Source organism: Chiloscyllium plagiosum, unplaced genomic scaffold (assembly GCF_037043375.1).
Source record: "Chiloscyllium plagiosum isolate Xiang-an unplaced genomic scaffold, Cpla_swu_hap1 HiC_scaffold_26, whole genome shotgun sequence".
In the NCBI taxonomy this organism is placed as follows: Eukaryota; Metazoa; Chordata; class Chondrichthyes; order Orectolobiformes; family Hemiscylliidae; genus Chiloscyllium; species Chiloscyllium plagiosum.
In genome coordinates, this window is record NW_028270164.1 from 18,668,833 (window position 1) to 18,682,437 (window position 13,605).

Consider the following 13,605-nt stretch of genomic DNA (forward strand, 5'->3'; position numbering starts at 1 on the left):
GATTTAAAAAGAGCATGGGGGGCAACTTTTTTCCTCAGAGAGTGGTTTGCGTATGTGGAATGAATTTCTAGATGAAGTCCCGGATGTGGGTACAGTTGTGAGTTTTAAGGCATTTGGATAAGTACATGAGTAAGAAACGTTTGGAGGGATATGGGCCTAGGCTGGCAGGTGGGACTAGCTGTATTTTGTATTATAGTCAGCATGGACTGGTTGGACCAAAGGGTCTGTTTCTCTTGTGTATGACTCTATAACTCCACATAAACTATCAATAAAAATTAGAAGTACAGTCTGATAAAAACTTCAAAGGATGAACGAAAGCAATTGCCAGATTTGCAGAGATTCCAAATTTAAGTTCCATCATTTTGAGAAAGAAGACAAATGTGCAGTTACACATTTCCTTGAATTTCAATGATCTTATTCAAGCAATAAAGAAGAATCTCCACTCTACTTCAAATCCAGAAGAAATCACACCAGCATTGGTAGGACTAAAAGCAAGCTTAGTGTCAGAAATAGCTGCTAGTACATAAAGCTTGCCAAGCAGTCTTCACAGTTGACAACACTCAAGGCATACTATTGGCAATGCAAATTCCTGTGTGTATCTTTTGAACTTAAAGTGAGTCAGGATATGTTCCAGAGGAAGTAAGATAATATATAGAAGGGGTGCAATGTAGATATGAGCTTAGGTAATGATATCCAGGGCTATGACATGACTGAAAAGCATCATGACTGCCATCTATGCAGCCAGGTGAAAATCAGAAAAGCTGGGGTCAAACTGACCACAGAAAATTGCATTGTGAATTTAACACAACGGTTGGTGTATACAGTTATAGAATCATAGAGTCATAATGGTGTACTGTATGGAAACAGACCCTTCCATCCAACTCGCCCATGCCAACCAGATATACTAAATCAATCTAATCCTATTTGCCAGCATTTGGCCCACATCCTTCAAAACCCTTAGTATTCATGTGCCATCCAGATGCTTTTTAAATATACTGGCACCAGACTCCACCACTTCCTTTGGCAGCTCATTCCATACACACACCATCGTCTGTGTGAAAAAGGTGCCCCTTCGGTCTCTTTTAAATCTTTCCCATCTAACCTTAAACCTATGGCCTCTAGTTTTAGACATCTACGCTGGAAACAAAGACCTTGGCTAGTCACCCCATCCATGCTCCTCATGATTCTATAAACCTCTATAAGGTCAACCCGTAGCCTCCAACAAGTCATGAAAATCTCTGAGTTGTCTCTGAGATGGAAGCTCTAACAGACAAGACAAAGCTGAGAAATTCCATTTGGTTTGGTTCTTCCATACCTCATATACCCGAACCAGAAAGAGAAGATGCTGAGCGCTAGAGATCAATAGGACATCAGAGGAATTTCAGCAAATTCAAAGAAATAGTGCACGGGGAGATTATTTTATTGTTTTGTAACAGAAAGAAGCCTGTCACTCTGCAGATACATGGTTTCACAACAGACTGAACATCATGAATTATCTCTCCACCACCCCCTCCCCCCCCCCCCCCCCCCAGGCTCCCAGCCTCATTCCTGATGAAGGGCGTTTGCCCGAAATGTTAATTTTCCTGTTCCTCGGATGCTGCCTGACCTGCTGTGCTTTTCCAGCACCACTCTAATCTTGAGTCTGAACATCATGAATACAAAATCCAGGGAGTGGAATTGAGGGTCCATAACACCTATTATCTTAGCAAGACCGTAAATAATTTATTTTTTGAGAAGGGAACTATAAAAAACTTCTAAGGTACCGAATGTAACGATAAAATTCAATTGTCAAGTTTGTTTCATCGTTAGGGTTATGTGAAAATAGAGGCACTGACCTAGATTTTCATGAAGCCAGGGAGACTCCAGGAATCTAGGACTCCCAAAGTTTCTGATTTTTAACAGGGCCTGTAAATGGTGCAGGCTAAGTCAGGTTGCGATCCCTCACCATGGATTCTTGACCTGGCCAGGAACTGAGCAGCCATAGGCATGTCCTTGCTCTCCACAATTTCAATCCAGTCAGACCAACAGTTGAAGTCATTGTGGCTCACCGAACCTCAGAAATGTCATGATTCAGAATCTGCATGAGGGAAAGTTTAGTAAGTTAAGCTCAGAAATTACTTCACATTCCTTCCAGGCTGAGTTGTGCCATCCTGCCAATCCCCTATGCCCTTTCAATGCCAATGTGTACAGCCAGTTAACTCTTAAGTGACTAAATGTTGATTTGAAAAAATGCTTTTAATGAATAGTCATTTATTCATTACCCTTGATTTTCTTTTTAAAATACTATTCTTACCACAAGTCAATGAAAGTGTCAATTATCTAGCTCATTTTTAAGTATCAATATCAGAAATTGCAAGCACTTAAAATCTCTGTATCTTGTGTAAATATTCATTGCATAATTGTCAGAGATCAGAGATCCAGAGCTCATCATTGAACAATTTTTGTTCCCTGCTGCTCATCTCATTTCAACAATCTCATGGATGGCTGGGCTCTCCGTCAAGCATCATGATGTTAACTCAGGTTTTATGTCAAAAAACATATAGCATATTTTTCAGTTGTTCACAGTGGCCATACAGTTCAGACACAAATGCACAGAGACTGAACGCAGTAAGTGCACAACTCCAAGTGTTTCTGGATATTCTTTGTGAGGCCAAATGCAGAAGCTGATCAAATACATGGAAGTGAGCAAGCCATTAACACATTTTCATGTCAAGTGATTGTACTTTTCAATAACTAACTTTACTAACCCAAATTTTCATGTGTGTACACTAAATCTATGACAATAATTTGAATATATTAGCTCCACTAGCAACAGAAAAGCTGCAGTATAATTTAGAGAAGTGTTTGTTTACCATGCTGTGGATGTCTCAAACAAAAAGGGCCATAAGCTATCCCCTGATCTCATGTCTTATTTTCTTCAGTGACCTTGCGGCTAGTTTGAACATTTCTGCAATTACCAACGTACTTGCTTCTGTAAGAGTAATTTTACCCTGTTTCCCCCATTCAGCATAAGAAACCCTGGTCGCCCTCCATTACTGTGATTTGCTAAGTGGAATATGTGAGAAGGTGTGATGTGAAGGTAGCTCCAAACTTAAATGGTATTTTCAATTCCAAAAGCAAAAGTAAATTCAGTCAGAAGTTAATGCTACATTTTGTGTTGTAAAGTAACATGCTTCCAGTAAAAATCAGAAAAAAAGATTAAAATTGTTTAAGAAGCCTTTTCCTGCTGTAGGTCTCGCAAAGGTACCTGCGTATATTCCACCTGAGACTACTGTTCTGGATATTCAGAATAACAAGATTAGAGAGCTAAAGGAAAATGATTTCAAATATCTGAAGAACCTTCAGGTGAGTAAACTGTCCATAATAATCTCATTGACTGGAATGTGCTTTACAGACCCCTGACAGTTGTGACTACTGTGACCCCTTAGAACTGATGGGAAGATCACTGGAAGACGTGAGCAGGGATGAAAGGTGCAGTTAATATAGAAGCAAGTCCAGACAATAATGGAGGCCAGTGAATCCTGCACCTTCGCAGCACACAGTCTTCCTCTGCAGAAAATGTGGCAGACTTCCATATGCTAAAGTGGAGCTCCTGAGAAGCCACATTAGGCAATGATTAATGCAGAGCTTAGCACCATAGGATAATTCATTGTTTTCTGAGACTGAATATTGCCACTCAGCCTCCCACTTAAATAAACAGCAGACAACAACCTTATGTTCATTCAGGGTGGGTCAGGTTTTTCTTTCTATTCAATGATAGACAGCTTCTAGTTCTCTAAAATTGCCAAATATTCTGATATAGAGGTTAAAAATACAGTCCTAAATTGGTGCATTCAAATGGGTGTTATACAGCATGTAAAGAGGACATATGGTCTATTGTTTCTGTGCTAGCTCATTGCGAGTGGAATTGACAATTTATCTCATTGCTCTGTTCTTTCCCCATATCTTTTCTTTTTTTCTGCTTCAAATGTATATCCAATTTTCCATTAAAAGATGCAACTGTTTCTGCCTCAGCCACTCCCTGTGGCAAAGATGTTTCATCCTCCAAGTCTGCAACAATATTTTTCCTAATTATTTTGATATGTTCTGAGGAGCTCTTTAAAAAAAAAGTGCTGGGGGCCACCCATCATTAACTCCTCAATTAATCAGAGGAAAACCTGAACTATTTTTGCAAATTTTAATGACTTTCCTCGGGTCCCTTCACTATTCCAGTGGGGTGGTCGTACTGTCTCATGTGCCCTTCAGAATTATGGGGCTGAATTTTTACAGCCCATAACAATGGCCTGGGAGGCTTGGAGACCTGGTAATAGTGCAGCAGTGAGGAACCCAATGCCTTGCCACCATCAAGGCATTTTACAAGCAACAGAAACCTGCATGACACAACCCGATTTCAGCTGAGCCACTGAAGTGTTCCATTAACCCAAAACTTCTGTCCTTGCCACTGGTAAAATGCCACACCAGCATCCTGGCCAAATATCCTGCCACCAATCTTCCCAGTTAGGTTCCCATTTCCATCTCAAGTGCTACAACTTCTTAATTTGTGAGCAAATTTAACCCATGGTTACCCAGTCTTGGTATTATCCTGATCAATCAAGCTATGCTTATCAAATTTCAAAGTTCTGAAGTAACGATTGACTGCAGCATTATAGGAATTAGATTAGATTAGATTAGATTACAGTGTGGAAACAGGCCCTTCGGCCCAACAAGTCCACACCGACCCGCCGAAGCGAAACCCACCCATACCCCTACATTTACCCCTTACCTAACACTATGGGCAATTTAGTATGGCCAATTTACCTAACCTGCACATCTTTGGACTGTGGGAGGAAACCGGAGCACCCGGAGGAAACGAGAATGTAAAAGATGAGGGTTAATATAACACAGGGTATTACAAATACAGTTTGCTGTACGTAAGTAAAGAATGTCACTGTGCAACTGAAGGGAAGCGTGCCATGAGAAGTCATTGAAAAGATGGAAAAGGCCCAGAATTTTTCTATTCTCTCCATTAATCAACTTTTAAGCACAATTGTACCTTTCATCCTACATCATACACCCAAACTTTGAAAGAAGATAATTATTTTGAAATAGACCGTTCTGAAAGGAGAAAGTGAGGACTGCAGATGCTGGAGATCAGAGTCGAGAGTGTGGTGCTGGAAAAGCATAGCAGGTCAGGCAGCATCGAGGAGCAGGAGAATCAATGTTGTGGGCAAAAGCCCTTCATCAGGAATCGGAAAGGTGTCAAATAAACTCTAGCCTCAGAATTCCTATGATGCTGCAGTCAGTCATTACTTCAAAACTTTGAAATTTGACAAGCATAGCTTGTTTTTTCTTTTAAAAAAATCAGCATCAGTTGCCATTAAAAAACTTGTCAATTTCTGAACTATATTTCCAAATCAAAACAGCATAATTTTGTTCACAACAGACACAACTTGCCCAGTGATGATACCTGGATTATTTATCTCATCCATCTTGAACAGCAAATCCTCAGAAATAGTGAGGTGGGATCTGGGGGAGGAGGAGATGGGGAGCTGCATTGGTAAGCTTCCAATATTCCAGAATCGTTCATTTATTTAAAGGGGACTGAAGTTTAATGGCCAGACCTACTTTCAATGTGGAAAGAAATATATCACAAAGATATCAGGAATACCTGGGTACTGAGCAACAACATTGGGAGGTTTTAATAAGGGTTTCTAAGGTAGAAAGGGAAATGGAAATATCTTTAGAGGAAATTCCAAAGTGAGAAGGCTTAAGGAAGAATCAACTGAAGGTTCCTCCTGAGCAATATTGTAGAAGCATTCACCAAATTGACTGCAGCTGTTCAAGAGGCTTCACTCTATTCTTGCATTGTTTTCAACATCCTTTAATTCTGTGCTGAATTCGAGGGTACAATGCAGTAATATACAAAACAGATCAGTGGGAGGTGATAACATTCTGGAATTATTGCTGGATTGTTAATCCCGAGATCCGGGTAATGTTCTGGAGCCACAGCTTTGAATTCCACCACAGCAGAATTTGAATTGAATGAAAATCCACAATTAAGAGTCTAATGATGACTATGAAACCACTGTCAATTGTCAGGAAAAACCCATCTGGTTCACTTTTATCCTTTGGAAGGAATCTACCATCCTCACCTGGTCTGGGCTACATGTGACTCCAGAACCACACCAATGTGGTTGACACTTAACAATTAGGGATGGGCAATAAATACTGGTCTAGCCTACGATGCTCTCATCCCATAGCGTCATACAGCACAGAAACAGACCCTTCAGTCCAACCGGATCATGTTGAACATAATCCCAAACTAAACTAGTCCCACTCTCCTGCACCTGACCCATGACCCCCCAAATCTTTCCTATTCATGTATTTATACAAATGCCTTCTAAATGTCTTGGATGAATAAAGATGACAGGTATTGTACTATATTTTAAACAAACTTGGTGTTCACTTGCAATGGAAGTGAAAGGAACTTGATAAAGATCAAATGATTCAAAATGTTTATTTTGAGTCAATAGCAAGATTTCTGATAAATGAAGAAAGAAAGCTTGAGAAACTGTTCTCTTGAAAGGAAGGCTGTCTGCTCCGAATGAAGAGGAAGTAATACTTTATCCTTCATCTCAAAAAAAAATTGGACATTACTTTAAGTAGTTTTTCCAATTACATATAAATATTAATTGGGCAATAATTTCCTTTTATAATAATAGAAATAAACAATGATAGGAATATTCAGCAGGTTTGGCAGCATCTGTGGAAAGACAAATAGAGTTCACAATGCCGATCAATAACTTTTCAGCATTCTCTTCCCATAGTTGCAGTCCAGCATATTGAGTATTTCTAGTATTTTTAAAAATTTTATTTAAAATTTCTGATATTTAAAGCTTTTCATTTTTGTATTGACCTTTTGCAAGTTATTCAATTGTTAAAATAGAACTTACTGTTGGAATTTGTATTAATAAGGATGGGAACAAATTTAGGTAACCCAAACATATCAAGTGACATATTCAACCTGTTGTAACTCTATTTTTTAAAAAAATGTGTTCTTTCAGGAGAGGTGGGCATTGTTAGCAAGCATAACATTTCTTTTTAATCTTTAATTACTGTTGAACTGACTTGACTGCTTGGACATTTCAGAGGGTGGTTAACATATTGATTTGAATTAGGAGTCACATGTAGGTCAGACCAGAAAAGGAAAGCAAATTTTCTTCCCTGAAGGACATTACTGAACTACTTTCTTTTATATGACAATCAATGATATTTTCAAAAATGTTTTATTCCTCCTGATTTATTAATCGAATTTGAATTCTCTTTGCTTTCAATAGTCCTTGTACTATCAGGTATTTGTGAGCCATGGTTCAGTGTTACACTCTTGCAGGAAGTTAAAAATCACACAACACCAGGTTATAGTCCAACAGGTTTAATTGGAAGCACACTAGCTTTCGGAGCATTGCTATAATCTGGTGTTGTGTGATTTTTAACTTTGTACACCCCAGTCCAACACCAGCATCTCCAAATCACTCTTGCAGAAGGCTGAGATCTCAAGTCCTCTCTGGAGCATTAAGCACATAATCTAGACTGACAACTCAGTGCAATACTTGGGATTTCCCTGCACTGTCAGGGCTGCCACCTTTCACATGAGATGCCTCATCTGCCCTCTGAGATTGATGTGAAAGATCTCATAGCACTGTTTCAAAAAAACGATGGAAGAGACTTGGCCCATATGTATCCTTCAGCCAAACTTACTAAAGCAAATTAACTTGCCATTTTCACATGCATGTGTGGGCTGTTTACAAATAGACTGTCATATTTTCAGCATTATAACAGATATTACATTTATTGGCAGTAAAGCGCTTTGAGGTGTCTTGAGACTGCATAGAACATAATATCGAATGCAACTTCTTTCTTTTAGGGTAATTTTGTAAGTATGCACTAAAGGAAAGCCCCTAATTTTCTGATATTCACTGGCAATGGATGAGGTCCTTCTTGCCACTGCACACTCAGAAAATTACACACTTGTTTGTTCATGAATTCTCAATTCATTTTCTGTTTGTTTGTTTCTAATTTAATTTAGATTTTAATTCTTGTGAACAACAGGCTGCAGAGGATCCATCCTAAGGCTTTTTCCTCACTTCGCAGTCTCAGACGGCTATATCTTTCCAAGAATCTAATCAGTAGTGTTCCAGAGAACATGCCAAAGAGCCTCCTTGAACTTCACATATGTGACAACAAAATAAATTATGTGAAAAAGAAACCCTTTGATGGAATGTCCAACATGTTGGCCCTCGGTATGTCTCAATCATGCAAATACTCACTTCGTGTGAATATATTTGAGCAAAAGCAAGCAATAGTAGCATATTATGATAATTTCATTGTTAGACAATTCTATAAATTCATGATAATTGCAAGTGTCAGTGAATTATATTAGACATGAACTTGGATGAAAATGCCTGGAGTCTTGTGTTACTGTCATGTGTGAACTTTTAAAACTCAATTTGCAGCATAATTGATTGGATACTTGTTAAAGAATGTTGAACACTGTTTTCAGGTTAATGTTATTAGTCATTTCACCAGTGGAACCTACATATGAAATTAAATGGTGCAGATATTTAGTTTGGGGCATTTTAACCATTCATCCTCTCATAGAATTGACCATTCCTAACAGCCTATCTTTAGGCTTCAAGGAAATTAAAACATTGGTTATTTCTAAAAATTCTGATTCACTGATATATTTGGAAGAAGTCCTTTATTTATCTTCTTTACTTCAACATCATGGTGTGATAATTGCTGTACCAATAATTAACTTTACAGACAATTTTACAAGTTTACATCACATATCTTATAAACAATTTCTACCTCCTCCTTTATGGAATGGGCAAGTCTGTCTGTTGTTCGGTCATTCACATGGGGATCATAACTGAATTTTGATTAAATATTGTTTTTTCTTCAATCAATATATTTTTCTTGCCCGGCTGTTGATTTGGCAAAAAGAATTTCTCTCCTAAAGTGCCTTTCAATTTGCAACTTTAGAAATATAATTTTTTTTCTTCATATGAAGACACAATTTATGTTCTAGTCAGCCAGTGCAGTTTGTAGTTGAGTTGAGCTCTGCTCAGGCTGGTGGATATCAGAATCAGAGACCAATGAACAAGCAGATCTAATTAGGTCATAGAATCATATAACACAGAAACAGATCTTTCAGTCCAATTAGTCGATGCTGACCAAGTTTCCCAAACTAAACTAGTTCCACTTGTCTGCATTTGGCCCATATCCCTCCAAACCTTTCCTGTTCACGTCCCTGTTCAAATGCTTTTTAAATGTTGTAACTGTATCTGCATCTAACACTTCCTCTTGCAGTTCACCATATGAACCACCCTCATGTTAAATGGAAAACCCATCTTCCCTCTCTGATGGATGTAAAACTGCAATTCAAAGAAGAGCAATAGGTTTAGGGTTAGTGTATCACAGGGAGTTCCAGTGGCTGTCCTGTGCATTACTGATCCTTCAATTGTAATGATTTACCAGAAATTGAAAGATCAGGTAATGATGCAATCCTGCGAGTTCAGTCCTAATAGAATCAAGAACAGTCACCAATAGTATACAGGTTAACCAAATCATTATATAATGTCAATTGTAAAATGGCATCGGTTGTGGGCAATTACACTTATGGATATAAGACAAATTGTGATTGTGGATTGATTTTAATTTCCTGGAGAATTTCCTTGTCAGCTGCATTGGAGTTTCCACAAGGATGCTGTAGAAATGACTATTGAGCCATTGTAGAATCTGTGCTGTTACTTTAGTAATTCTGGACAGCTATCTTTATGACAACCTGTGACATCTACAGAAATGGCATGGTGGCTCAGTGATTAGTACTGCTGCCTCACAGCACCAGGTGGCCTGGGTTCAATCCCAGCCTCAGGTGACTGTCTGTGTGGAGTTTGCGCATTCTCCCCATGACTGTATGGATTTTCTCCCAGAGTCCAAGGATGTGCAGGTTAGGTGAAGTGGCCATGATAAATTGCCCATCGTGTTCAGGGATGTGTAGGTTAGGTGCATTAGTCAGGGCTAAATGTACAGGAATGGGTTGGGGGGGTGGAATGCTCTTTGGAGGGTCAGTATCGGCTTGTTGGGCCGAAGCGCCTGTTTCCACATTGTAGGAATTCCATGAAAGAAAATGATTTTAATTGAATCCATGGTTGTTTGAATTGCAGGTAGTCTGTTGGAAAAAAACAACCCATGCATGCTGCATTAAATCTTCTTAAAAGACATATGGCAGCCTATCTTGTATGTCCTATTCTAGGGTAAATGTTAAAGTCCCTGGAGAGCATACACAGTCAGGCTGAGAGGACTTAATTATGAAGAAAGATTTAACCAAATTTTCTTTCCCCTTGGAACAGTAATTGCCATGAGGAAATCATTTTGGAATGTTCAATGTCAAGTTAAATGGGGAAGAATTATTTCCATTGGCTGGTAAATCAATAACTACAGAAAATAAACTTGGAATTATTCCCGAAAGAACGATTGAGAGGATGAAGGAATGCTTCTGTGCAGACCACATTAGATGGCCTTCCAGAAGTAATGATGGAAAGAGAATTCACAATAGGTTTTAAAAACTTGATAGGTATTTGAGATATATTCTAAGCAATGTTAATAATACTTTCAAAGCTTGAAAAATAACCATATCCAGTGAACAAATGTGTCTCATCTCTACAGAACTGAGTAGAAATCCACTGATGCCAAAAGGAATTGCAAAAGGAGCCTTTCAAGGATTGAAAACTTTGTCGTATCTCCGGATTACTGAGACAGGGCTTTCTGAAATCCCGAAAGGTGAGGGCTGCTGGATATCTTGCTGTTTCAGGGTACTTCTTAATAATTGACAATTAAATTGGTTATGAGTTAACCATTACCAATAGCAATTCATCAGTGTTCAAACTAGAGTAAGCGTAGAGACCTGTGTAAGTCATTTACTAACTCTCAATATGTTCATGCTCCTTATTTTGATTTGTTTCTAGATCTGCCAAGTTCAATATCTGAGATGCATCTTGACCGCAATAAAATTCTCAAAGTGGAAGTGGATGACTTCACGAACCTCAACACTTTGGTCAGGTACTGTATTTAAAATCAACTCCAAAATGCAGCATTCGAACCAAAGCCAGAAAATGCTGCTTAGTACTTAGTAAGTCAGGCAGCATTGTTGGGGAGAGTACATAAGCACATAAAAAGTAGGAGCAGGAGTAGGCCATCAGGCCCCTTGAGCCTGCTCCACCATTCAATAAGATCATGGCTGATCTTTTTGTACACTCAGCTTCACTGACCCGCCCTCCTAGCATAACCCTTAATTCTCTTACTGTTCAAAAATCTATCTTTGCCTTAAAAACATTCAATGAGGTAGCCTCAACTGCTTCAATGGGCAGGGACTTTCACAGATTCACAAGCCTTTTGGTGAAGAAGTTCCTTCTCAATTCAGTCCTAAATCAGAGTAAAACAGTAAAACAGAATAAAACATTTCATCTTGATAACTTTTCATCAGATTCAAATTGGGGCATTCCAGCTGCAATGTAAAGAGATACTGTTATTGATCTCACCAGATCCCCTCAAAATATTTTAAGAAGGTAACCTAGACCCTAACTTTTCCTTAGTTTAAAAGTAGATGTGAAGTGGTATGTTCCAGATGTGATACAACTGGTCAAACTACACAACATTAAGCAAAACACAATTTATTTAAATACCATAGTTAAAATAGAAAGAAAACAAAGAGAAATTTAGAATAACTTAACTTTTGTAAAACCAAATAATAGACATAGTACCTATTACTAACTAACTGTTCCAATGTAGCAACATCCCATAAACATACCCCTTGGTAAAAGTGCAAATTCAGACACACATTCTCACATGCAGTTCTCCAATTTAGGAGGTGAAAACCTCAAGAGAACATTCAGAGAGAATAGCAGCCAGGAGACATTCATTAAAGCTTTCAACTCTTTTGAGATCCTAAGAGCTTCCGATATTACTGAAAAAACAAAATCCAGAACTTTGGGATTTATAAGAGCTGGCCAGACCCATTCAGGCTGCTAAAGGAAAACCCAAGGCCTCACAACTTGTTCGCACAAGTCGTCTTTAGTTGGCAATCCATCACCTCTGCCTTACAAACTCTCTTAAAAAAAATAGGACAAAATAATCTTTTGAAGTCACAGCATCATCACAATACTACCGCCAGCCCCCACCCAAATGGATCATGCCTTAAATAAGGAGCCATCATGTTGGAAATAAAAAGGATACACACTTGATTTCAAGTTCTAACTTACAGCCTGGATTGTAATTAAACTTCATTAACTACAGTGGAAAGTGGATGTGATATAGTTTTAGATCAAACTGCAATATTGAAAATTTTTCTCGTGCCTATTGACTATGAATATACAGAATGACTATAGTTAAAGACATACTGGTTCATCCAGTCTGTCCTAATTAATTATAGCGCTATACGTATCTCAATTGGAATTATGTAATCTCCTGAGGGATGAAGCAAACCAGGTAGAAAGGGTGAAAGGAATCTCTGAGACATGAAGGGAAAGCAAAACATTCATCTCTAACCCCTGTAAACATTCCTAAAAAGTACAGGAGTTTACATTGGCTCTGATTTACGCAAGAAAATATCTACTTGTTACAATTTCCATAGAAACTAATAATTTTTGAAGTGAGATTTAAATTTCCACTCATTAGCTGAAACATTCAACAAAAGTTCATATTTTAAAACATTTGCTTCAACAAAATAATACAAAGAACACAACAGTTTTTTTTTTGTTTTTGTACTAATATGTTAAATTACAGAAAGGTACATACTCCATTATTCTTATGATACCTCGTACTCTGCACAATTACAACCTTTACAGCAAACAGTCCACTGCTGCTCCCAACTTACAGTGGGTTGTTCCTTTTTACTTTCCCAGCCAGGTAGCCTCTAATCCCAAAACAGCCAATCATGGTGAAAGTTAATCTGCAGATCCCTTCAGTTGAATTTTCCAGTCATGTTTATATGCATAAAGGTTCAGAATTGTCAATCTGAGTGCAAGCTCTCACTCGTATTCTAGATGATGAACAGTAGAGTCATAGAACTGTACAGCATGGAAAAGACCCTTTGATCAAACTTGTTCATTCAACCAGATATTCTAAATTAATCTCGTCCCATTTGCCAGCATTTGGCCCTCATCCCACTAAATCTTTCCTGTTCATCCAGATACCTTTTAAATGTTGTAATTATACCAGCCTCCACCACGTCTTCTGGCAGATCTTTCCAAACACATACCACCCTCTGCGTGAAAAGGTTGCCTCTTAGGTCCCTTCTAAATCCTCCATCTCTCACTTTAAACCTATGCCCTCTAGTTCTGGACACCCCACCCCAGGGAAAAGTCCTTGGCTATTTCCCCTCACCATGACCCTCATGATTTTATAAAATTCTTTAATCCAACCCGTTAGGCTCCAACAGTCCAGGGAAAATAGCCCCAGCCTATTCAGCCTCCCCATTAGCTCAAACCCTCCAACCCTGATATATCCTTGAAAATTTTTTATGAACACTTTCAAGTTTCACGACATCTTTCTTATAGCAGGGAGACC

At 38.5% G+C, this 13,605-nt stretch overlaps 2 protein-coding genes across 2 annotated transcripts in view; one reads left to right on the forward strand and one right to left on the reverse strand.

Annotated features, from left to right (window-relative positions):
• The window catches only part of LOC122563122 (lumican), a 409,094-nt gene that overhangs the window by 94,271 nt on the left and 301,218 nt on the right, over positions 1-13,605 (reverse strand).
• LOC122563123 (decorin-like) overlaps positions 1-13,605 on the forward strand; it is a 66,995-nt gene that overhangs the window by 37,587 nt on the left and 15,803 nt on the right. Inside the window, exons 3-6 of the mRNA XM_043716570.2 lie at positions 3,233-3,345; positions 8,066-8,279; positions 10,708-10,821; positions 11,007-11,100. Coding sequence (XP_043572505.1) covers positions 3,233-3,345; positions 8,066-8,279; positions 10,708-10,821; positions 11,007-11,100 — 535 coding nt within the window. The remainder of the gene's footprint in view (positions 1-3,232; positions 3,346-8,065; positions 8,280-10,707; positions 10,822-11,006; positions 11,101-13,605) is intronic.